This window comes from Pristis pectinata, chromosome 37 (genome assembly GCF_009764475.1).
Source record: "Pristis pectinata isolate sPriPec2 chromosome 37, sPriPec2.1.pri, whole genome shotgun sequence".
Classification (NCBI taxonomy): Eukaryota; Metazoa; Chordata; class Chondrichthyes; order Rhinopristiformes; family Pristidae; genus Pristis; species Pristis pectinata.
Genome location: NC_067440.1, coordinates 8,117,024 through 8,143,774, shown reverse-complemented (window position 1 = coordinate 8,143,774; position 26,751 = coordinate 8,117,024). Strand labels below are relative to the sequence as shown.

Here is a 26,751-nt window from a genome sequence, read left to right as displayed (position 1 = left end):
GATGAGGCGGTGGGCGGGAAAGGCGCGGGAGGCGGGCCGCCGAGGCGCGTGCGCAGTGGTGCAGCGGCGGGGAGGAGGGGAGGAAGGGGGCGGGGTCCGGCTGGCCGGCTGGCTCGCTGATTGGATGAGGCGGTGGGCGGGAAAGGCGCGGGAGGCGGGCCGCCGAGGCGCGCGCCGAGAGAGGGAGGGAGGGCGAGCGGCGTCCGCGCTGGAAGACCGGCCCGAAACCGGCGAGATCAGCGTCGAAACAACGCCCAAAATCAGCCCGAATCCCCCCCCCCTTTAAAAAATATCCCCTCTAAAACAGACGAGCTAAACAAAATCGGCGACAAATAACCCAGTGTGCGTCAAAACCCCAACGAACAGCCTGGTAACCCACTCCATATTTTGTATTTTATGTAAAACCTGGGAGGAAAAAAAAGTGGGGATAATTTGTCAAAAGGTGCCACAAAGTGTGGGAAAACCATGGATGAAATGGTCAAAATATTGAAGAGGCAGCAGGGTAAATGTTAAATACTTCAACATCAGCTGAAAATCAAATGGATTTTCCTGATATAAAAAATATGATGTTTTAAAAAAACTGGACTCAAATGCCCGGACAGTGGGGATATCAGCCAAAACTTGGGGTAAAAGGCTGAGCAATGGTCAGAAATTGGGATCGTTTGATGATAGATGGTTTAATACCAGAGCTAATTGCCCTAAAAGTAAGGAGTTTGTCACTGCAATAATCAGAAAAAAACCTAAAAATAGGTAAAAGTTGTGGGTAAATACCTTGGGAAGGTGGTTAACGTCTAAACCACAGATCTGCTGAAATAGGGTGATAGATAAGTTATTTAAAATTGGGATGGTAACTATAAACGTCAAATTCATTGGAAATAATTGCATCAATAATGAGCTCAAAATCAGCAGGACTGATAGCTTAAAATAGATTGATCGATAATTGTAAAATTGTGGGTGCATTCCCCATAAAAGGAATAAACCTTTTCAGGCAGCAATTGTAAAGGAATGGGATGAGTACATCAAGATTAGATGGATAAAAAAAATGATATATGAAGGATAAGTAAGATCAGATCAGATTTCTTTATTAGTCACATGTACATGGAAACATGGTGAAATGCATCTTTTGCGTAGAGTGTTCTGGGGGCAGCCCGCAAGTATCGCCACGCTTCTGGCACCAACGTAGCATGCCCACAATTTCCTAACCCGTACATCTTTGAAATGTGGGAGGAAACCGGAGCACCCGGAGGAAACCCACGCAGACATGGGGAGCACGTACAAACTCCTTACAGACAGCGGCGGGAATTGAACCCAGGTCGCTTGTGCTGTAATAGCGTGACGCTAACCGCTACACTACCATGCCTGCCCTAAAATGCCAATACCCTAAATAGTTAGGAAATCTTTCTCCAAAACAGTAGATATTTACTTTAAAAAGCATACTAAGTACAAGAAGAATGGATAAAGAGTTCAGAAACTAGGTAAATATTGGCACACTAATCATTGGTATCTCAAACAATAGCAGTGTAAGACCATCAAAGATAATAGGATAAATACATCAAAACTATGAAATAAATAGGAATAACCTTCTAATTTAAACAGTTGAAAATTATTTCCAGAATTAGGTTTAAGAGACATTAGACAGGCACTTAAATAGGCAAGGCATAGAAGGATACGGACCTAACATGAGCAAATGGGATTAGTGTAGATGGACAAAAAGGCCAGCATGGATATGGTTGGCCAAAGGGCCTGTTTTTGTGCTGTACAGCTCTGTAACTAACTGGGATAAATCAAAATATCTGAAAATTGGATGAATGCTTCAAGGGTTAAATACACCATAATCAGTGTGAAGTACCTCTAAGACAAATGGATTGTTAGAAAACTGAAATTCTTCAAATATAGACAAATACCCTTCAAAACCTAGTGTGCATCAAACCCCCAATGAACAGCCTGGTAACCCACTCCATATTTTTGTATATTATATAAAACCTAAGAGAAAATGTGTTCAAATTGGTTAATGCTCCCAGGATAGGTATGGGTCAAAGCATGGGGATAAAATGTCAAAAAGTGTGGGAAAACCTTGGATAAAATGGTCAAAATATTGAAGAGGTAGCCTGGTAAATGTTAAATACAACATTAGCTGAAAATCAAATTGATAAAGAGTTTTCCAGATAAAATATGGTGCGTTCAAAAATGAGGTGCAACTGTGCAAAAACTGGACTGTGGGAATATTGTCCAAAACATGGGATAAAAGGCTCAGCAATGATCAGAAATTGGAAGAAATTGATGGATCATTTAATAATGGTAATTGCCTCAAAAGTGAAGGAGTTTGCAATAATCAGAATAAAGATCTAAAAATTGTAGGTAAATACTTTGGGAAGGGGTTTAACATCTAGACCACAGATCTGCTGAAGTAGTCAGGGTGATAGATAAATTATTTAAAATTTGGATGGAAACTATAAACGACAAATTCATTGGAGCTAATTGGATCAATAATGAGCTCAAAATCAGCAGGACTGATATCTTAAGCTAGTTCGATTGATAATTGTAAAACTGGGTAAATGGTCCATAAAAGGAATAAACTTTCCAGGCAGCAATAGTTGTAAAGGAATGGGTTGAGTACATCAACATTAGATGGATAAAAAATGATAAATGAAGGATAAATGAACCCCAAATAGTTGGGAAATTTTTCTCCAAAACAGTAGATATTTACTTTAAAAAGCGTACTAAGTACAAGAAGAATGGATAAAGAGTTCAAAAACAAGGAGATAAATTTTGTACACTCATGTGCATTAGTATCTCAAATAACAATAGTTGTGTGTCCCTTAAAGATAATAGGATAAATACATCAAAAGTATGAAATAAATAGGAATAACCTTCTAATTCAAACAGTTGAAAATTATTTCAAGAACTGAGTTTAAGAGACGTTAGACAGGCACTTAAATAGGCAAGGCATAGAAGGATGTGGACCTAGCGTGGGCAAATGGGATGAGTGTAGATGGGCAAAAAGATTGGCATAGACTTGGTGGGCTGATAGGCCTGTTTCTGTACCATATACAACTCTATATAACTGGGGTAAATCAAAATCTCTGAAGATTGGATGAATGCTTCAAGGGTTAAATACACCATAATCAGTGAGGAGTATCTCCAAATAAAATGGGTGCTTAACCACAAAACTGAGATTATGTTACAATATGTCCTCAAAGTAGAAATATGGATCAACAAGACAAGAATACTTTAGAAACTATGTCAGAAGAATAAATAAGTCAACAATGTTGGAAAAATGGTTTAAAAGATCACTCCAACACAATAGGATAATTACCTCAATTTTAAAACATAAGATAAGATAACTTTATTAGTCACGTGTACATCGAAACACACAGTGAAATGCATCTTTTGCATAGAGTGTTCTGGGGGCAGCCCGCAGGTCTTGCCACGCTTCCGGTGCCAACATAGCATGGCCACAACTTCCTAACCTGTATGTCTTTGGAATGTGGGAGGAAACCCACGCAAACACGGGGAGAATGCACAAACTCCTTACAGACAGCGGCCGGAATTGCACCTGGGTCGCTGGCACTGTAATAGCGTTACACTAACCACTACACTACCGTGAACACCCTGGAAAGTACCTTAAAGGAGTGATTAATTCTTAAGATTGGGGAATAAATACAAAAAAAGATGAATCATTCTTGAATATAGTGGAATAAGTGCCTCCAGTATTTTCAATATACCTTGGGACCGTTGTGATGAAAGACTCAAAAACTGAATAGTGGCCTAGGAATCCATTAGCACCCATTGTTCTTGGCTGTTTTGGCAATGAACTTGCCATGTGAAAATTCAGAAGCCCATGTTGTTAGGTTTACACATTTTTGTAAACTTGCTGTTACTGCATGCACAAAGGAAAATAGCAGGTAAGTCCACAAGTGGGTCCAAGTTTGTGGCTTGTCAGAGCCAGCAGTAGGGGAGCAGGGGATTGCGGGTAGGAAATGATTGAGTTAAGCAGTTAATTTGAAGGGTACCTCCTGATGCACTGCAGAGAAAACAATACTGTTTAAGCTTAGCTGTTTTGAGAATTACTATCAACAGACAGGCCTTAGAATCTCAAAAGCATGGAGAAATGACATAATTTAATGTTCATCTGAGCCTAATTTGTATCAATCTAGGTAAATATGATTTGCAACCAGAAGAGACTGATTAAATTTCCAGAGTGTCACAGTTTGACCTAGAAATTATTTTAATCACTTGAGAAAGAAATCAATTTTTATATGTGTAAGTACGTGATGGAAAAAATTGCTATCATTTGAAATTTGTGGCCAATATACCTTAAAAATACTGGGTTGATCTATCTGTTATGTATAACTTGATATTTATTTCAGTTGTCTGCAACAGAATTAAAATCAGGCATTGCGTATAACAGGCATCCTATCCAATACTGTCCATTTAGTATCACTGCCAGAGCTACACTTCTACCATTGATTGCATGATGACAAATTTCATTAGTACAATAGCTGGTGAAATGCATACCTGTGGGATGACACACAATGTAGATAATGGCTAGTAGCTTGTAGTGTTCGTTCATTGTAGAAAATGCCATGACGCTAGCAATATAACAGTTAGTGTAATGAAATCCTGGAGTGTGATAATCATTTTTGTTTTATAAAGTTAACAAGAGTTCAGGGCCAGCATGTTCCCGTAAGGGTGAAAGGCAAAGATGACAAGATTAAAGAACCTTGGATGACAAAGGTTATTGAAGGTTTGAACAAGAAAAAAAAACATATGTCAGTTATAGGCAACTACAATTACGTGAATCCTTTGAGGTATATAGAGACTAATTAAGAAAGAAATTAGGCAAAGAGAGGGAGGTAAGATTAAGGAGAACCCCGTTATTCTATAAGTATTAGGAGCAAGAGGGTAACTAGGGAAACAATTAGGAACCAAAGGGGAAGCCAGTGGATATGGGTGAGGTCCTAAATGAATACTTTTAATCTGTATTCGTCAAGGAGAAAGATGTGGAGGATAGTGAGTTCAGGGAGGAAAATTTTGATACACTGGAGGGTGTCAGTGCTAAGAAGGTGGAGGTGTTAGATGTCTTGAAACACTTAAGGGTGGATGAATCCCCAGGGCTGGATGAGATCTATACCAGAATTCTATGGGAAATGAGAGGAGATTGCTGGCGACCCTGATGGAGGTACCAGAAGACTGTAAGATAGCTGTTTGTTCCTTCATTTAAGAAGGCAGCTAGGATAAGCCAGGTAACTGCAGGCTGTTGAACCTTATTTCAGTGGTAGGAAAACTATTGGAGAAAATTCTAAGGTACAGGATTTATGTTCATTTGGAAAGGCAGGAGCTGATCGGGGATAGCATGGGTTTGCAGGGGAAATCCTGTCTCACTAATTTGATTGAGCTTTTTGAGGTTTCAAAAGAAACTGATGAAGGCAGAGCAGTAGGTGTTGTCTATATGGACTTCAGTCAGGCACTTGACAAGATCCTGCTTGGTGGCCTGGTTGAGAAGGTTAAGGCACATGGGATCGAAGGTGAGTTGGCTAATTGGATTCAAAATTATCTTGGTGATAGGAGGCAGAGGATAGTATGATTGGAAGTCTGTGACTAATGATATATCACAGGGATTGGTTTTGGGACCTTTGCCATTTGTGATATGTATCAATGACTTAGATGTGAATGTAGGACGTATGTTTAGTAAGTATGCGGATGACACAAAATTGGTGATGCTTTGGCTAGTGAAGAAGATTGTCTGAGGCTACAGCAGGATATAGATCAGATGGAAAGTTGAGTGGAGCACTGCTAGATGGAATTTAATCCTGACAAATGCAAGGTAATGCATTTTGGAAGGGCAAATAGGGATATGACATATACACCAAATAGTAGGGCACTGAGGAATGTTGATGTGCAGAGAGACATAAGGGTCCAAGTTCATAGTTCCCTGAATGTGGCACACAGATCGATAGGATAGTGAAGAAGGCATGTGGAATGCTTGCCTGCATAGGTCAGCACATAGAATATTAATTGGGACATTATGTTACAACTTTACAGAACACTGGTTAGGTCTCACTTAGTGCTGTACTTGTTGCCACATTATAGGAAGGATGTGATTGCACTGGTGAGGGTGCAGAGGAGATTCACCAGGATCTTGTCTGGTTTGGAGGACTTTATTGGATAGGCTGGGTTTGTTTTCCCTGGAGCAAAGGAGGCTGAGGGGTAATAGAAATATTTAAGATTATGACGGGGAATAGACAGGGTAAATAGGCAAAATCATTTTCACATGTTAGGGGTATCAAAAACACGTGGGCCTAGAATTAAAGTAAGAGGAAGGAGTTCAAAGGGGATCTGGGGGATACATTTTTTGCACAGAAGGAGATTGATATCTTGAACGTGCTGCCAGAGGAGGTGATGGAATCAGATACATTTACCACATTTATGCTGCATTTAGACAGGCACTTAAATAAGCAAGGCATAGAAAGGTACAGTTCTAATGCAGGCAAATGGGATTAATGTGATGGGCAAAAAGCTTGGCATACATGTAATGGTCTGAAAACCTGAGCACCAGGTTCCTGTGCTGTACGACTATGACTATCAAATGCTTTTAATTCCCTAACATTTATACTTTGTGAAAAATATCACTTTTTCAACATATTAGCACCTGTCATGAAACATGGCTGTACCATAATGCTTGGTTGATAAATACTTCAGATGTGCATTGTTATAATCCTGTGTAGATTTGTCTGATTGATATTGAGTGGTCATAGGGTAGGTATTGTGATGAATAAGTCATTAGTTTATCTGTTAAATATATCAATTATGGCATTATTAAGTATAGTAGAATAAATAGCACAAATAGTATTATAGCTGTTAATGTTATGGTTAGTAGTTGTATGAATTACAAAACCATAAAAATTCCTGCTATCCATGTACCTGATCCCAAAAACTACCATTCATTTTTGTCTTTTTTTGTTATCTCTCCTTGATTATGGCATTATTTAATAACAGGTAATAAATAGTAGTTCAAGTAAGTACAACATTTAAATTATTTTAAACTTTAGGGGTAGTCAGAGAAGCAAACTTAGTGTCATATGTGTCTCAATTATAGTCATTGTTGTTTGTAAATACTACTGTTGTAGTATATGCAGTAAAACTCTGATAATCCAGCACCCTTGTGACTCTGGTGGTGCTGGACCAGTAGATTTTATGGATCATTGGATATCACACCTATTAATACCCCAACATATTTTTACTTGACTTTTTTCAGATGTTAAATTGTAGAGTAATAAATTTTCCAGTGAACCAGGTGAGTTTAAATGGAGCTTGGGAAACAGAGCCTTGGTGAGTTTGTAGTGGAGTGTGGAAAATGGGGCCCTGGTGAGTCCAAAGGTAGCTTGTGAAGTGAAGCTCCAGTGATTTTAAAGGGAGTGCAGAAAACAGGGCCCTGTTGAACCAGATACCAATTTTAAAATCATTTGATAATGAATTATTGGAGTTATACTGTAGTTCTAATGATATTAATTTCCCTGAAAGTCCAAATCTTTCAATTCTCTCCCTGCTCTGGTGGCTGCTGTGGATAATGCAGGTGAGAGGGCAAATATTTAATGTTGTTTTAATATATAAACCACAAAGAACTTGTAACAAATTCTCCTGATTTCCTTTTGCCAACATTGTGAAGAAATACTTGGTCTAAGGCCTAAGCTTACATTTGACTTTGCAGTAGTCACTTTCATAATGCCTGAAAGTCTGGAACTGTGATGTATGGTTCTCATCCTTCTCACTGGCTCGGTGACAGTTGAGTGATATAAGGCTGCTGCTTTCACTTCATTGATCCCATCTTTGGCCACCCTACTTCTGCTGTGCAATTCTAACCTCTGGAATTCTGTCCTTTAAGATACTCCTCTAAACCGACACCTTTGACCAACCTTGTGGACGTCTGTCCAAATGGCTGCTTTTGTGGCGATTTCTGTGCTGGATTACATTTCAGAGAAACATCCTAGGATGGTTTACTACATCAGAGGCAGAACAAAATATATGTTTGTTGTTGATTATCCATCTCAGCTGTTTTGAAAAAGAGGGTGATGGGTTTTAACAATTGACTTCAGGGTCTGTAACCTTTGGGAAAAGGAAATTAACCAGGATTCCAGTCTTAATCCCTTTCCAGCAAACCTGTTGAAGGCATGTAGTTACGGATGTTAGAATACAAGTGGATTAGATCTGCTATGAATCCCACAATGACCAAATACCCTTACAGACACTCATACATGTGATTCAGGTGTTAAATGAGTTCAAGAGTGCTTGTCAACATTTTAGGGAGAGACTGGACTGAGAAAATTGAAAACCTATTATTTCACAGCGATGCTGATTACCTCAGTGTCACCAAATTTGCTATTTAGGAGATTATCTGAACGGTCTAATTATATGTATTAAGGAACACAGAAATTTATATTAATAATTGTGAAATTGTTGCAGTCATATGTTTCTGTGTGATTTCAGTTCCTTAACCTCTGGCCATGTCAGTATTAATAATGGAAAAGTGCCAAAGAAACATGTTGCCATTAGTAATAGGAAATTTCTTATTTGTAAACCTTAGTCTCTCACCAAAGCCTAAGCTGGGACTGGACCATTTTTACCCAGAATCTGGCAGTAATGGTAGCCTGCAGTCTGAATACATCTAGTGTGTCAGTGGTGTATCAGCAGTCTTTCCTTTGTCCTATTGGCTAGAGTGGTTTACAGCTGCTGTGCTTTTCAAGGGTAAATTGAGGTGGAATGCCAGTATTGGAACCTTGGAGGAATCTCCAGGGCAGGTGCAAATTCAGATATGCCTCATTCACCGAGCCTAGGAATATTGGGACCATGGAATCTAACTTCAAATGGAACATCGTGTTAATGTGCCTGATGACTTCCTGGACCCAGCACCCAATTATGTCCTTATTCATGTAGCACACATTTTGACCTGCACCAGCTGTAGAATAGTCTCAGTAGCACATCATGCTTTGTTGTTTTTTACACTTTAAATGTTCAAATCCCTTGATGTGCAGTTTCTTGTCAAATCGAATTTATCGTCGGGCACAAGTACGGTGAGGTACAGGTTCAATGAAAAACTTGCTTGCAGAAGCATCATAGGCACATAGGTACAGACAGCACACAGAATATAAATTATACATGACAATGAAGAGAGAGAAAAAAAAGACTGTGCAAAGACAAGACCTTAGTGCAAAAAAAAAGACACAATCAAAGACAAGTCCGTGGTAGTGCAAGAGGTGGCCCATAGTGTTCCTTTGCTGAAGTAGGATTAGGGTTGTGCAGGCCAGTTCAAGAACCTGATCACAGGAAGAATTTTCAATTGGCAGATGCCCAAGTTTCAGGGAAGTGCACATGACTCTTATCTGAGGGAGGTATTCTCAGTAGCTGGCACTGTCTGAGGGGATGGATCCATGGGACTAAAGACTACTCTCTACTTCCTTCACTATTCACATTGATACACTGTCTAAACACAGAAGCCAAGTACAGATAGAACAGGATCCAGGGTCTTAGTGGAAAACGCCATATGTCTCCTGAAGATAAGATTTTGCCACGTGAGAATCCTGGGATGCCTTGCAGTATAGGCCAAACAATTAGAATTCCATACTGCACAACCTTGCCAAACAAAGGCAGCATTTGGTACCAGGAGAAAAAGGTCAAAGAGTCCCAGAGTATGAGGGCCACGAGGCAGAGAGCACCAGGAGCAGGAGGGGTATCACAGGGACATTTGTAGCCTTATCGTCAGCTGAACAGAGGAAGTTGGTATTGCCACTTGGGAGATAGAGAATTCCATAATAAAGACACAAATTTTATAAGTGACCTGCAAAATAGAAATTGCCAATGTAAACCAAGTAACCCTCTCCATTACAATCCTTAACACCAACATAGTACAGCAATAATCAGCTGAGATGGAACATAGAACACCCCCAGATCCTGCTTGTAGGCCCATTTGTATTGAACATTGCACATGAATGAATAAACCCTTAGTCCAGATACTTTAATGGCTCGCTATTATATTTCTGTATTTCCTTATGAGTGACAATTCAATTAACTAACTCAGACCCCCTCAAAAAATATGTTTCCTGAGAGGATTTCTACTTTGCAAATGTACACAGTGGTGTGAAGATCACCTTGACGTTGTGAGATGGTGAATCTTTTTCAGAGTCTTACTGCTGGAGGAGAACACTATAGCCAGCTCCTGCCAAGTTCTTCTTATGCTAGGCCTAGCAGGTCTTCTGGTCCCTGGCTTACAGGACCTTTTTCTGGCATGTATCTTGTTGACCAGGACTTGCGTGTCTTTTGAGTTTGAAGTCAAAGTGTTTGTTGCTGTGAAGTGGCTGTCATTAGGAGTGTGTCTTTAAGGGCCAATACCTTACTCTGAATGCTGTACCACAGTATCAGGATGTGTGAAATTGGGTGAGGGCCCATAGGGAATCAGATCCTACTTTATTGTTTGTTGGTGTAAGCACTAAATGATTGTTGTTAGCACTAAATGCAATCATGTTTAAGTTTACTTAAGATAAATGCAATCCAAATTTTAGACAGCATCTGTGGGAGAAAAGAAATTGTCAACATCGACAATTTCTATCCTGCCACAGATACTGCTCGACCGGCTGAGTTCCTTCAGCAGATGGTTTGTTGCCCCAGATTCCAGCATCTGCAGTCTCTTGTGTCTCCAAATTTTAGACACGTATGCCCAGATATTCATCTTCAGCCAGTGGTACTGAATGTCTTTTGTGTCTACGGGCTGTAAGTGCTTCAGAAAATTTATTCCAATCCAACTCATTAGCGTATTTATATTAGCGTAAATAGCTTCATCAGCCAGGTATGAAATTCTAGAAAATTGTTTTACAATGTTGAAGGCATATAAATGCAAGTTGTTGTTATGAAATCACTGAACAAGAAAATGAAAGACTAATTTATACAGTAAAGTTGAAAAAAGAAAACAGACAATATAGGTACAAAAAGTTAGATCAAGAGCTCTGCATCATCATTTTAATAATATGAACATTTAAGTATCAAATTAGTTTTAAATTGTGTAAAATACATTATTTTTGACTTTTATTTCTCTTTACCCCCAGGGACAGTGATGAGAGAAGACTGATTTTACTATATATGAACTGCGAGCTTCACATGAACCACATTAAGTTGTTCAGAGAACTGACTTACAGAGAAAGGACCATGAAAGATTTTGAAGGTGCAATTTTGCTCAGAACTTAAGATTTTGTATATTAATATTTTGTGTGTGATGTATTGAATGAAGCTCATGGTTTAATAAAGAAACAAGAATCGGGTGGTGCCACAGTAGAGTAATTCAGATTCATTTTCTCACACCACTAAATTCCTTATTAAAAGAATGCTACTGTAGGAGAATCTGAGTGATGATCACTTGTAGAAAGAGAGAATAGTTGTTCTTTACTGAATAACATCTCCATGACGTAGACAGTCAGCCAGGAATGGAGACCAGTGCAGATCTGGACCTGAGCTACCCATACTACCATCTTGGATGCATAAGTGGGGTGGAATCAGCAAGTGAGGGAAGAATGGGTTTAATTAAAATTAGACACACTTGTAGTGTCTGTCCATAATAAAAAAAAGAATTAAAATACCCATTTTTAAAGCCATACATGATGACTAGAGAATTCAAAAGAAACTGTGCACCTTTAATTAACAGTATCAATAGTTACCATAACAGTAAAAAGTAAAGTAGACATCTCCAATCCCAGGACTAAACAACACCCCCTTCATTACTGTTAGGTCGCAGTGACATTGAATCAGTTGTATATATAGCTTTAGCTTGCGTCTTTTGTACCTGATATATTCAGGTTCCTTTTGAACTAGGGGCTAATCCATTATCATCACTTGAGGTCTTTATGGCTATTTCTTAAATTGATTAGAAGTTGATTGTTTCCCTTGAGAAAGGGCCCAGTCTCCTTTATGCGAAAAAGGAGGGAGCTAAGCTGTCCATAATGACCAGATTAATAATAGGGAAGATCTCTTGAAATGAACAAAGCTGATGTGTTGCTCATTGATGGGGGAGAGGAGAAGGTGGAGAAAGCATGAGATCCAGTACTGGCTGATGACAAATCTATTTCAGTTGAACTCTTTCAGGGAAGCCGTTTTGGCTTTAGACCATTGATCATTTTTCTGTTGATGCCTCGAGATTGCATCAGGTATTGGAAACGAAGTACAGCCTAGCAGATGTTGAGCAATCTGTCATGGACAAGCACAAAGTGGACATAATTTTGTTTTACCTCTTCAGAATATCTAGGTCAATATGGATCATGATGGATTCTCTGCCCACTTAGTGCAAGGTGTGCTTGTGGATTCTTCAGAAGACTGGTGAAGACTGCAAGATAATGAAGTATTGTGCTTCCTCTGATGGACTTCATTTTTCTTGCGGATCAAAGTTACTTTGTTTTCAATGTTTTTCCTTCCTAGTTTTCTTACCCTGTGTTACCTCTTGGACCTGTCTTGCACCTGTCACTGCCAATGTTTGAGAGTCTACCTCCCTAATGACTTGAATCGATTAGGATGTTTTCTGTTACAAGGTACCCCTAAAGAAAGTTAGTTGTGCAGAGGGCTCACAAAGCAGTAAATACATTTGGTTTTCTAGGAAAATTAAACCAAGTGACCACAGGTTTAACAAAAGGCATGCTTGAACATTGTTACAGGGTATGTCAGACATTAATTTGATCAGCCTTCAAGGATTGGACCACAGCTGATACTGATTAGCAACTCTTTGTGGAATCTTAGGCATAGGTTTGGAATTGTTGAAGGCCAACCCTAATATCTTGCGTTACATCAATCGAAATGGAGTTGGAAACCAATTGAAATTGGCTAGGGCATAAATTCAAAACCTGACCTGAATCCAACCTGGCCATAGCCAATCCAAACCCAGACATAGCCACAGTACTTACAACTTTTCCCATTCTCGACCCTATTATTCCCAACTCAACTCAGGAGCAATTGCAAAAAAAAAGCAGTAAAATATTTGAATCAGAATCAGATTTATTAAAACTGACATATGGCGTGAAATTTGTTGTTTTGCTGTGCTGCACATACACTAAGGGTTGATCAAGAAAAGAGGACACATGTAATCCTAAAAGCAAATCATCCTGGCCTGGATAAAGTTCCAACCTGGGCCAGCATGGCATGGTCTTACCTGACCTGAAACAATGTTTTATCAGATTATACCCCTGATTTGAACCCAAGGTATATAGCTGGCCTCCCATAAGGCTCAGGTCAGGTAGCTAGAAAGTTGACAGCCTGCCTGCTGAGTTAGTCTGTGGGTAGGTGAGGTTTGAGGAGACTTTATGGGAACTAATAACATGGCAATTGTGGTAATGTGTGTCCAGAAATTGGATTTCATCCTTTTTTGGTACATAAACATATGCTCCCTATACCAAATTGGAACCCCTCCAAAAGAAAATAATGAAATTGGTCCAACAAATTAAAAGCAATACAATGGTGGTTTGCACCCAGAGTCATGCACTAAATTGGTAGTTGTGCAGTTCATAAAGGGAGCTTCATGAGAAGCTCACGATGTGTTTGTAAGTCTGTATGTTGGTTTTATATGCAAACACCTCCTGTGCAATTCCCATTCGCCCTTCTGTTATGCCATGAGTGGCCCTCAGCAACTGCAAGGTGCAGAAGGATCAAAGGACAGCTCTGATGTGAATTGTATAAAAAAACAAAAATCCTACATTCAGGTGGAACAATCAGTAAAGAAAAGTTTCCATTCTAAGCATTGGAAACTGAGGTTGACAGACGCTGTGTGTAAGACGTTGATGACAGCGTGGAGACCCTTTAGTTAATGTCTCACTATTGATAACAGTGTAACATAACTCCAGTCTTTTTGAGTGTACAAGAGCGGTAGCTTTCACTAAAAGGGTGGAAATGTGTGATGTGTGGCTTGTGAGTCATTAGATACCTGATTGACACCGGGAAAACATCAGCACCGTGAATGTGAATTGCACTCCCAGCACACGTGCCAGTTTCCCAATGGGTGCACCTTCACCCAAAAGTGATCGCTAGGATGATCTAACAGTATCATCCACAACAGGCACAAGTGGATCCAATTTCTCAGCAGTGGGTTTTTTATAAGACAGAAAATTGTGGAATGCTTAACATCTATTCTTAGACATGATCATTTTTGGAATCTAATGTATCGTTTACAATAATGTCTAAAGCCTGGTACCAGGTATAACTTAGAAGGGAATGTGTGTTTCTTTTCAGCTGCACTTGTCGCTGTATGTAGTAACTGTAAGTGTATTCATAAAGATATCCTCTGGTATGAGTTTCTAACAAAATCATAGAAGACATTAAAAGAGAAGCCCAAACATTTCTGATTGCTTTCATGTATGATACTGTATAGAAGATCAATAGTGCATAATTTAAGAAAGTAAAATGTGCAGAAGTGTTAAAGTTTGCTTTGTTATGTTTAGTTTTTATGTTGTAATAACTAGTCATTTGGTTTTATCTTACAAAAACTGATCTTCTGATATGGGATTTCTGTCCTTACCTTATAATAAAGTAATACATTACTCAAAAAATAATTTTTAATTAATCTATTTATTATGCTTGCTTTTGTCTAGAGCTGAGGAAACTGTGCTGTACTGATAATCCTGATGAAATTGAGATGACTGCAACAAGTAATGGTAGGTTATATTCAGATACCTCATTATGTCCATGGAGGCGCCAAGCACTCATATTTTTTTGACAAAACTGTTTTATTTGAATATTTCCATATTCTGACAACTTTTGCTGAATGGATCTTTGTCATGTGACATCATTCAAAATTACACTGCAGGTAGATTGTTGCATTTGTAGTAAATTCTTTTCACTGACATTTAATCCCAATGGATTGATCCTTCATTTAAAATAACGGACTAAGGACTTTCAAACAACATTTTATACACTACAGAATTCTGAGGGCTTTGTTTTACGTGGCCTTGTTCTAAATGTATTTTCTGCTCCCACAACTCTTTGTGATGAAATGTTTTCCTCAGGGTGATAAGGCAGTTGGTTGCCATGCCTTTGTCAGCACGGCAGAAGTTTGAATTTCTGGGCTTGGTGTGGGGGGGTGGGTGGAGTGGGTGCAGGATCCAATGGATCCAGACTATGATTCCATTGTCCACGTTAGAAGTAGTTACTGGCAACATGGCAAAAGTCAGATGCATTCCTTTTGGGGAATAGCTGCCTCAAGAAACTGCAGAGTTGTGGACGCAGCTCAGGACATCATAGGTATCAGCCTCCCCTCCATGAACTCTGTCTACACTTCTCTCTGTCTCAGAAAAGCAGCTAACATAATCAATGACCACACCCACCCTGGACATTATCCCTTCTCCCCCCCTCCCATGGGCAGAAGATACAAAAGCCTGAAAACTAGTACCACCAGGTTCAAGGACTGCTTCTGTTCCGCTGTTATAAGACTATTGAGTGGTCCCCTAGTACAATAAAATGAACTCTTGACCTCACAATCTACCTCGTCGTGGCCCTTGCATCTTATTGTCTGTCTGCACTGCATTTTCTCTGTAACTGTAACACCTTATACTGCATTCTGTTATTGTTTTCCCTTGTACTACCTCAATGCACTGATCTGATGAAATGATCTGTATGGATGGCATGCAAAACAAAGTTTTTCACTGTACCTTGATACATGTGACAATAATAAGCCAATTTACCAATTTATTGTTCATACCCTTAGATGAATGTTCAGAAAATGGGCAAAACAAAGCTCACCTGAGAAGTACTTACTGCTCAGATGGCTTAGTGGGTAAAGATACTGTTTTGTGTTGCAGGCCAGAAGGTCCATGTTAAATTCCTGCTCTGTATTTGTTGATCTCAACCAGTGTGCCACTTTGTGCCATTATAAATTGAATATTCCTCATTCCTGATCACTATCAAGTAACTCTGGCTAGGAGTTGAGGACTCTGTTGGATTTGACCAGGATGTCATTGTGCTGAAAAGGCCCAGTAACACTCAGCATTAAATCCCACATCTATGTGCCTCTGGAACTTTACTCCATTAGGGACAAAAACATATCTTTGGTTGCTAGTGCTAAATGCATGTGAATATTCTTTTTAGTCCTAATGAAGGGTCTTGACCTGAAATATCGACTGTCCATTTCCTTCCATAGATGTTGCCTGAGTTCCTGCAGCACCTTATGTGTTGTTCCAGATTCCAGCATCTGCAGTTTCCTTATGTCTGAATATATTGGTTGTTGGATATACTCATCATCTCACATTTGATTCCCTTTAATTCAGTGGTGTTGAATATATGGAGCTGAGTACAATCAATGTACACTTAGCTCTAGTGACCTAAGATAAGGTCTCCCCCACAGACTGTTCAGAAAGTGACCTAGGGAAGAATAAAATTACTCCAAACAACACTCAGTACAGCAAAACTTCAGCATGAGCTGTCTCCAAGAATGTATTGTTTAGATCTTTTAATAATTCCTAAATAAATTCCAAGTATTCCAAAGTGTTTATGTAACTATGTAACATGAACTTTTAAATAAAATCTAATTCCTTATATATAATCTGCATTCACACTTGTTTCAAACTCCTGGATATTATCAATAAAGAAGAAAAGTTGCTATTTTTCAAAGATGTGGAGGATTGTGTGAAAAAATTATGCTGATTAAACCATGATCTTTGCTTGAAATTGAGTAAACAAATTTACAGACCAAATCTCTTTATTTGTACCCTTTTAGAAATACGTCAATTACAAACAATGGTAACTTATTTTTAAATCCTTTATATTTCCACCTCCTTGTTTGGCATCTCGTTAACAGTGTGCACTATTTATCTAATTAGCAGAATGTTAAATTTACCATGGAGGGGAGCCGAGTGGTCCTCAATCCTGTCCTGCCATTAGTAAGATTACAGTCATTCCTCAACCTCGACATCGGTTTCCCATCTGATTTCTATATCAGTTGATTTCTTTAGGACCTATAAATCTATTCGTCTCAGTCTTAAATATAATAAACAACTATCTGTCCAGAGAATTCCAAAGATCCATAACTCTTTGAATAAATAAATTTCTTGTAATTTCAATTCAAACTATCTAATATTCTGAGTCCATGACCCCTAGATCTGGACGATCTGGCGTGTGTACTTGCATGCAAAGGGAGATTGTGGGAGGTCGCATGTTAGTGTTGGCAGATGGTAATAACTGTCACACTGAAATATTCCAATGATAGAATCTTTTCCAAGTTAGCAAATAAAGATCTGCCGCTTGACTAAGGTGCGAAAGTTGGATTGGAAACATGTCTGAGCATAAGTTGCCACTTGAAATGGAGGTAAAGTCAAGAGAGAATAATGTGAAAAAAATACAAAATGAATGGTAATATCATAAGAACATACAATAGCATGAATAACGCGTTTATTGAGTATTTTTCCCCATGACACATGATTCATGATTGTGTACATTTCCTAACACAACTGTGTTGTATTGGATGGAAGGTGTTCCTGTGCCTTTAACTTTGTTGCAGCTGTGATGATTTGAATTAAAAAATTGCAGAAGGATGTCCTGGATCTTTGAGCACGCTTGTTTAGTTTATCCTCTTCTAGTTTTCTGTTGTCTTCAGCTACTGACTTTGTCTTGGATTTGAACATTAGTATCCACCCTGTACCTTTCCTAAATATCTATTCTATGCTATTTGAAGCATGAGACTAATTGTTCCTCTCAAAATGATTCTCTGGCTAAAAGCAGCTAACTTGGCACGATCAGGAATCAGACCTTGACCTTTTTGGCCTGTAATTTCAGTTGACTTGAAGTATAGCTTCAGAGCTTCACTTGTTCACCCAGCTATTTAAATAGTGACTTTATGTTTCAAGAAAAAAACAAATGCTATAGAATTAATCAATGCTTTTCAAAAGAGTTCTTGTTGGATGTATGCTTACAAAATTAAAATGAGTTACCATGTTAGTGTAAATTTATCTCCTCCTACCTTATTTATAAAATCAGATTTAAGTAAATTGTAACCATCTCACTGTATGCAGAGGAGCCAGTAGTTCATTATGGGTTACATAAAAAACAGGACTCTGGGAGAACTCAGCAGGTTAAGCAGAATCTTTGGAGGCAAAAGGTGTGTCGCCGTTTTGGGTTGAGACACTGCATCAGGATCTTGACCTGAAACATTGACATTCACCTTTTGCCTCCACAGATACTGCTTGACCTGTTGAGTTCTCCCAGACCGTCCTTAGTTCCAGATTCCAGCATCTACAGTCTCTTTTGCATTCATTATGGGTTGTGTGAGATGCAGAATGGACAGAATTGCATCACCCATGCGATAATGATCTTTTGAGACACAAAGAATAATATTAATTGAACTGAATAACAAGGATTAAAAAACAGAAAATGCTGGAAACACTTGACAGGCCAGGCAGCAGCTGAGAAAAGAGAAACAGTTAAAGTTTAAGGTCTGGTACTCTTGTCTGCTGAGTGTTTCCAGCATGTGGAACTGTGCCATCATTTATCAAGGTCCCAGATGGTATAATATCCTGACAATTCTCCCAACATTTTTTAAACCCGTTTCTGCAGGAAAAAACTGCCCCACTGATCAAGAGTCCTGGACCTGAAACATTAACTGTTTCTCTTTCCACAGATGTTGCCTGACCTGCTGAGTGTTTCCAGCAATTTTTGTTTTTATTTCAGATTTCCGGCATCTGCAGATTTTTGACTTTCAATTACTGAAAAGCTATATCTCATGCATCCCAGGCAATGTCAAGTGTTTTTAGTGCTACTCATGTCCAATTTAACCCCACTCTTGTTAACAATTTCCTTTTTTCGTTCCAGCCTTACAATTTTCCTCCCTGTGACTTGGGGAAATGCTTACACTTATTTGAACTTAGTGAGGATCCAGAGTGCACCTTTGTCTTGTCAAACAGTGTAGATTATTTTTTTAAGAATGACTGTTGGGAAACTGAAAGTAGCAAATCACAAAACTTTTTTTAATATTCAGGTATCGAGAAGGGCATAAAGAGGGGTGGAAACTTTATGTCTCCCACTGGGAAGGACGTCCTAAAACTGAAAAAGAAGAAAGAGGTGCTGTGTGGGAATTCTTCCACTATGATTAAGGGCCAGAATGGAGAAAGCATGGAAGACGTGTGTTTAGATGTGGAAAGGAAAGGCCAGAAGAACTTTGCACAAGAAAAAAAGAAATCTGTGCTAGAACAGAAACAGGTCAAGACACGTTTCGATGAAGGCTGTGTTGACAAACCAGGAAAAATCAATAATGCGAACACTGAAGAGAAGGCTAAACACAAGACCAAGTGTGTTGGACGCACAGCTAAAACAAATAAGGTGTGGTTCTGAAATATGCTATCTCATATCTGGATTGAGTAAAAAATATTATAATGAGTACTGATACTATTACACTCGCTGGATTATGTTTAAACTTAAACAATGACAATGGAATGGTTAGATAAAGGAAATTTTGAAACCAATGGCCAAAGTAAGAGGTATCAAGCCTATGAACAGATACTAAGCGAGGGAAAGTGAAAAAAACTTGAAGTGAAAAAAACTGCAGTATTCAATCATTTAATAATTTTGGTTTCTTGTGCTTCCTTCTTTAATAGGTGTTGGAACCCGTTTGAACTAAACAGGAATTTCATACGGGAATTTGTTACTTATTGCATGAAATAATTTCAAGAAATAGGTTTAGTGTCCTAGAGAAACATGGCTAATCACAGACCACTGCTATCTATAGGTTCCTCTTCAGGTTGCACGAAATCCTGACTTGGTAATATATTGCCGTTCTTTCACCACTATTGGGTCTAAATGCTGGAACTCCCTCCCTAATAGCACCTTCACCAGAAAGCTCACTATCACCTTCTCAAAGTTAATTAGGGGCGGTAATAACAGATCTTGAAAAATTAATCTTAAAAACTGCTAATCCTTGTTGGCATATTTCTTGAAATTTCATTACTTGACCTACTGCCCATGCTTCTGTTCCACCCAATTTTCAGGTCTCCTAAGCCAATTGGAAAGCAAACAGAATGTTTGATATCCAAAACAGAAAAAACATAAAATACTGGAAATACCCAACAGGTCCGACCTGAAACATTGACTCTGTTTCTCTTCCCACAGGTGCTGTCTGACCTACCAGGTATTTCAAGCATTTTCTGCTTTTGATTTAGATCTCCAGCATCTGCAGTTTTTTTTTGATTTTCACTTCGATGACTGATACTCAGTTAGATTATTCCTGACCCATTTTCCTCACCTCTGACAATTTTTTTCATGCACTTAATTCATCTCTTGGGTTAATCATTGTAGAGGTCGATAGACTAGTCTTTTTAATTCCTGAAAAATATAAGGCAGTCTTGGAAGATTTGCAACCTCTGTTTAATTTCACTTATTTAAGAAGCAGAGACTTGTTTTCAAAAAGAGTAGCTGGAGGTTGGTGTAAAGATAGGCCAAGTCTGATGTAAGAATGGTAAGTTTTATGTTATAAGAAGAAAGTTTAAAGTGGAGAAATTTGTCCTTGGCCATAGTTGCTAAATATGTATGCAAGTATTGGTAACTGTTTGTCCTCAACATCACAGATTCCGCTCCATGCAGACATGGAACCAAATGTCCTGAAATGAATACAGCACCCAGATGATACTCTTAAATGTGCTTAATACTGATAATAAAGGAAGGATTTCTCCACCTCACGGCTTGGGTGGATGGTATAAAAATAGAGGTGGGAAGGAGGGAAAGATATTCAGACAGTGAGGAATAGGTTCAGTGGTAGGCAGCTTCACACAGCTCTTGAAGTTGCATTAAAGGTGCAAACAGTTAATACATTTTATGGAATCCCTTTAGTTTCTGTTTAAAATAAGCATAATGAAAGTTCTGTTATCCTGTATGCGTCAGACTTGACAATGCCGCATAAGCAGTTATGCCCATTAACCCAATGTTGACTGGAGATCTCCCTATTTATGTTGTTAACTGACCTATTGTCTTGCCAATCTATTGCCACTGTCAATACAATACATTTCATCATACACCAGTAAATTATGCTCAGTCAGTTAAACAATGGGGAAGTTATGATCAACTCCTGGGCCTCTAGTGCTGTTCCACTATTGACGGGAACTCATTTAGTGCTGTCCCAATGTTCGATTGAGTGCTCCCTCAATGCTGTTTCTCTGTTGGCCTGGGAGCTCCCTCAGTCTTGTCCTTGTGTTGCTACAGAGGCTTTCTTCGCACTGTCCTGATGTGGGACCAGGATCTCCCTCAGCCCTTCCCAGAGCTGTTGGCCCAGGAGCTCTGTTGTTGGCTTGTGAACTTCCTCGGCACCATTCCAATGTCAGCCCATGGCTCTCTCAGTGCTGCCCCTGTGCTGGCCTGGGTGCTTCCTCAGCATTGTCCCGATGTCCACCCAGGAGCTCCCTTATCACTGTCTCGAAGGCGACGTGGGGGCTCCCTCTGTGCTATCCCACTGGAGCTCTTGGTGCTATTCAACTGTTGATTCGGGTGCTCCCTCAGCACGGTCCCAGTGCTGGTCCCGAAGTGTTGATCCCTGGATAGTGCTGCTTGGTAAATAGGCTTTTACTATAATTAACCTCTTTAAAGTAGACCAAAGAATTTCATATTTTTGTATCAAACATCTTTTTTGTAGTTGTATGATTTATTGCATGACAGTTGTAAGATAATTATCTAATCCTGCAGAAAATTTTGTTGGAGTATTTTCTAAAGTGCTGCATTTGATTGTCTTTTCAGGAGACTCCATCACTCAGTGACAGTCAGTATGAAAAGCTCTTCCAGTCTGTCATAGACAAGACTCTCGAGGAATGCATAGGTATTGTACCAAATGGCATAGTAGTTAAGTTGGCTAGCATCCAGAGGGCTGATTGATCATTCTTTGATCTAGAGATAAGAGTCATAATCTTTCCTTGCCAACTGGGGAATTTAAGTTCAAATAATTATGTAATAGTGATAAATGAATCTACAAAATTTTCAAAAAAATCCATTTAGTTCACTAATGTTCTGGTCTGGTCTATATGTGACTGTTTGCTCACCTCCTATACTTGTGTCTTAATGTGTGCTCTTAAATATGCTTATTTAATTATGGGAGTGATTTGGGATTGGTAGACTTTGCATTTTATTCTAACGCTGCTCTGCAGCAGATTTTCCCAACTTGTACTAGACGTATCCTTGGGGATATACCAGACATCTTTGAAAATGATTGAGAGAAATTGTACAGTGGCAGATATATAAAGTTAATACTGTGGAAATGTGATTGTGGAAGGTGACGGGTGCCTTTTCACTCCATTTTGGATATTTACTGCCATCAGAAGGTGAAATTCCTGTTTGGATGATGAAAGAAAAAATAATGTCTGTTATCTGAATAATTAGTAATTCACTGTCAAAATTGCATTTTCAAAAATTACACATGTCAGTGCTCCATTTAATTTTGGGAGAAAAGCAGACAGTCATGTTTTTTGTTAGGAGAGGAACTTTAAGATCTAAATCCAACGGAAAGACCCAATGACTGCAGAATAAAAAGTGAGAGAAATGGATAGTTGTCTAATAGACCATTTTGTGTTCTGGATTGTGTTCTTAATTTGTTACTGTAATTACAGAATTAACATCGGAGTAGAGAGGAAATGACTACCTACAGCCATAGATTTTTCTCCATATTACACAGTGTTCACCATCTGTCAAGAACACGCTCTGGTTATATTCTGAAACTGTACTTTGCAAAGCAAGTGCATTAGCTGCAGAAACACAAAGCAGACCTCACTATTTTGGAAAAGTTAGGACATTTAGGATTCAAAGTGAATAGACATTTTTGTGGCTAAGGCAGCTCGAAGCAGGGAAAATAAGGGGTAACATTTTGGAGATGAGGTGAAGCCATTGAACAATATTTTATGTATATTTTCTTATGACGGAGAAGGAGGTAGTGCAGCCCATCAAGACTATGACTGCTCCTAGAGCAGTTCCATCAATTCTAATGGCCCATCCATTTCCCTGTCATTCGCCACTCAACTCCACCCTGATTCTCCTGCAACCCACCTATACCAGGGACCACCTACAATGACCAGTTAACCTACCAGCATGTCTTAGGGATGTGGGAGTAAACAGGAGCAGCAAAAGGAAACCCACACAGCCACAGGGCGTGCATGCAAACTCCACACAAACAGCACTGGCGGTCGGGATTGAACCTGGGTCACTGGAGCTGTGAGGCAACAGCTGTACCTGCTGCACCACTGTACACGGTGGTCTTTAAAGTGAAGCTGCTTTTTATTGGGAGAAAAGTGTCAACACCATTACATTCAACAGACAGCACTGGAGGTCAGAATCAAACCCATCAGTTTTAGCAGATTGAAGTTAAAATACATCCTGAAGCCTTATAGAAAAATAGATTATTTTTCACCCGTCAAACTCCCTGTCTGCAATAAATATCAACCACAAAGAATTTAAGTTAATTTTGCTCCAAGAAAAATTTCAAAATACTGATATGAACTACTGAACGATCCCATTATTTCTGGGTTGTCTTGGTTGACGAACTAGCATTGGTGAAGAAGGTTGTGTAAAAGCATGGATGGAAATGGGACAAAAAACAAAAGCTGATCGCTATTACATGAGAAAAACAAAGATTTTGTCAGAGAAATAATTCAGATAAAGCTCATACTAGTCTGATATTATCATTACTGATTTTTATTTAGCTTGTCATTATCAAGATTGAAAGGCGATACGTCTTTTCTGTTCTTTCTAATAAACAAAAATACCCAATTTTTCTGAATGTTTCTTAAAAACTGAGAAAACAGCCCTAAGCTGAACAAAAAATAAAAATGGAAAAATGGTACCCTAATTATGATTAATACATATAACATTTTCATTGAATTATTTGGACTAAAAGAAGCACCAAAGTTCAGTAGCTACATTCTGGGATCCCAAGGGAGGAAATTGCTAAAACCCTAGAAATTATATTTTAAAGAACTGTTCAGTGGTGATGTGTGTGGAGAACTGGAGAATGGCCAATGTAATACCAATCTTTAGAACGGGAGACAGAGCCATTTTGCGTAATTATAGGTCGCTGTTAGTTTAACATCTGTGTCACCTCAGGCTCAGTTGGTAGCATTCTTGGCTTTCTCAGGAGGTTTTAGGTTCATGTTACACTGTAAGGACAAGCACATAATCCAGGCTAACAGTTTAATGCAGTACAGAAGGGGTAAAAGGTGCCTCTTTCAGATCAAGCCGAAACCTTGCCTACCCTCTCAGATGGACATAAAGGATCTGCTATCCTGACCAGTATTTATCTATTAAACTAACACTATTAAAATAAAATTCCAGATAATCTGGTTACTTATGTTTTTGCTGTGTATGGCACCTTGTCGTCTGCCAGCAGGCAACCTTTCTTCCCATGTAACAACATTGTTTATGATTCAAGTTGGCTGTGAAGTGATTTGAGATACTAAAAGAGAATGGAAGAAGCTATATAAGTTGAAGTTACTTCTTCAAGGAAAATCTTAGTACCCAGTTAAGGATCAAGTAATTAGTTATCTACATAAAGTAAAACAGCCAACAGATGCTTTAATAGGGATAATGGGGCCACAAATCTCATCAAGTGTCAGATATTCCACCGTTGGAACGTTTTCTAATTTATTCATTTTTCAGGTACAGATGTCGCATTTATTGCCCATACTTAATTCCTCTTGTAAAGTTGGTGATGAGGTGAACTGGACTGGTGCAGTCCTCCCAGTGAAGGTACTGCCACAAAGCTGTTCAGTAGGGAGTACCAGGATTTGGACACAGTGATAATGAAGGAACTACAATATATTTTGAAATCAGGATAGTGTGTGACTCCTGTTGAGGGGACCCTGGAAGTGGTTGTGTTTCAATGTGCCTTCAGCCCTTGGCCTTGGTGATTGATATCATAGGTTTGCGAAGTTCTGCTGGGGTAGAGTATTCGAGTAACCAGTGAATCAAGTTCACCACCATCTTCTCAAGGGCAGTTAGGAATGCACAAGCAAATGCTGGCTCAGCCTGCAAAGCCTATACGTCTTGAACGAATAACAAAAATTGTAGATAGGACAAACTGCAGCCACAGTGTGCTGGTGATGTAGGGAATTAATATTTAAGGTGGTACATGGGGTGTCAATCAGTTAGGCTGCTTTGTTTTGGATGATGCTAAGCTTCTTGAGAGTTGTTGGGGCTGCACTTATCCAGGAAGGTAGAGAGTGTTCTATCATGGTCCTGACTCGTAGATGATGAACAGGCTTTGGGATGTCAGGAGGTCAGTCACCCAGCATAGGATACCCAGGTTCTGTCCCGCTCTTGTAACCACAGAACTGATGTGGTTGGTTCATGAGCTTCCAGTTAATAGGGACCTCCCAGGATGTTGATGATGGAGAAACGTAATATCCTTGACTTTCAAAGTCATTGAAAGTCAAGGAGGTGAGGCTGTCTCTTGCTGGACATGGTTGTTGCCTGGCACTTTTCTGGCATTAATGTTTGTGCCACTTATTATTCTATGCCCAAACGTTTCCTTGGTCTTGCTGCATGCAAGCATGGAATACTTCATTTGCAGAGGACTTGCCAATGGAATTGAACATAGAACAATTATTAGCAACCATCCCAACTTCTGACCCTGCGATAGAAGGACCATCATCGATGAAACAACTGGGGGATGGGCCGAGAACAGTGCCCTAAGGAACTCCTGCAGTGATATCCTGGGGCTGAAATGACTGACTTTCAATAACCACAGCCACCTTTGGTATGAGGTACAACTCCAACTCGATGTTCATTAATCTCATGTTACCAGTGCTCCTTGATGTCACACTTGGTCACATGTTGCCTTGATGCCAAGGGCAGTCATTGTCACCTCACCTCTGGAATTCAGGTCTTTGTGAAAAAAGTTGTGATTACTATGTCCCCTTGGAGATTCTCCCACTGGCTTTCACTTGTCGGAGAACCTTGAACGAGAGCACATAGTTTTGAGATAAGGGACCAATCATGTAAATCTAAGGTACGTAGAAATTTATTTTTGCAAGAAGTGGTGAATCTCTGGAATGCTCTGCCGCAGAGCGTTGTGGAGGCCTGATCATTACGAGTGGAGGTAGATAAATATTTGAAAGATCAGGGAATTGAGGGCTATGAGGATCTGGCACAGAAGACTAGGGTAGATCAGCCGTGATCATATTGAATGGAGGGGGAGACTTGAGGGGCCAGGTAGCCTACTCCCACTCCTTTTATTTGTGTTCTTGTGTGATGGATTAGTCCTGATGAAATCCAAACTGAGCTTCGGTGGGCATGTTTGCCTCTGAGACAAGAGAGTAGTGGGAAAATCTAGAGGGAAGTTCCTGTGCTGGCCCATCAAGAAGAGATATGAAACAGAAGCCCTGGTGTCCCCTTAAGTGGACATAAGAGATCCCATAAAAGACAAGCATTCTGTTTTCTCTCAATGGTTTGGCTAATATTTATCAACCAGCACCACAAAACGAACTGACTATCAGGTTAATGTCACTTTGCTGCTTGTGGGATATCCTGTGCACAGATTAACTACTGTGTTTCTTACAAAACAACAATACCTATATTTTAAAAATAGTTTCTTATGATATGATTAACACTTACAAAACCAGCATTTATTGTTTATCCCTGATTCCCTTGAGAAGGTGGTGATGGGGCATCTTCTTAAACCATTGCAGTCCTTCTGGCAAAGGTATTCCTACAGTTCCAGGATTTAGACCCAGTGACGATGAAGGAACAGCAATAGTCAGAGTGGTATGTGACATGGAAGAG

At 39.4% G+C, this 26,751-nt stretch overlaps 1 protein-coding gene across 2 annotated transcripts in view; it reads left to right on the top strand.

The window, feature by feature from the left end:
• Positions 1-202: 202 nt before the first annotated feature.
• LOC127586662 (zinc finger CW-type PWWP domain protein 1-like) overlaps positions 203-26,751 on the top strand; it is a 78,098-nt gene continuing 51,549 nt past the window's right edge. For both annotated transcript variants that reach the window (XM_052044778.1, XM_052044777.1), the window contains exons 1-5: positions 203-370; positions 11,097-11,212; positions 14,613-14,675; positions 18,986-19,326; positions 21,727-21,805. In XM_052044778.1, the coding sequence (XP_051900738.1) occupies positions 11,131-11,212; positions 14,613-14,675; positions 18,986-19,326; positions 21,727-21,805 (565 nt within the window). In that variant the 5' untranslated portion in view covers positions 203-370; positions 11,097-11,130. The remainder of the gene's footprint in view (positions 371-11,096; positions 11,213-14,612; positions 14,676-18,985; positions 19,327-21,726; positions 21,806-26,751) is intronic.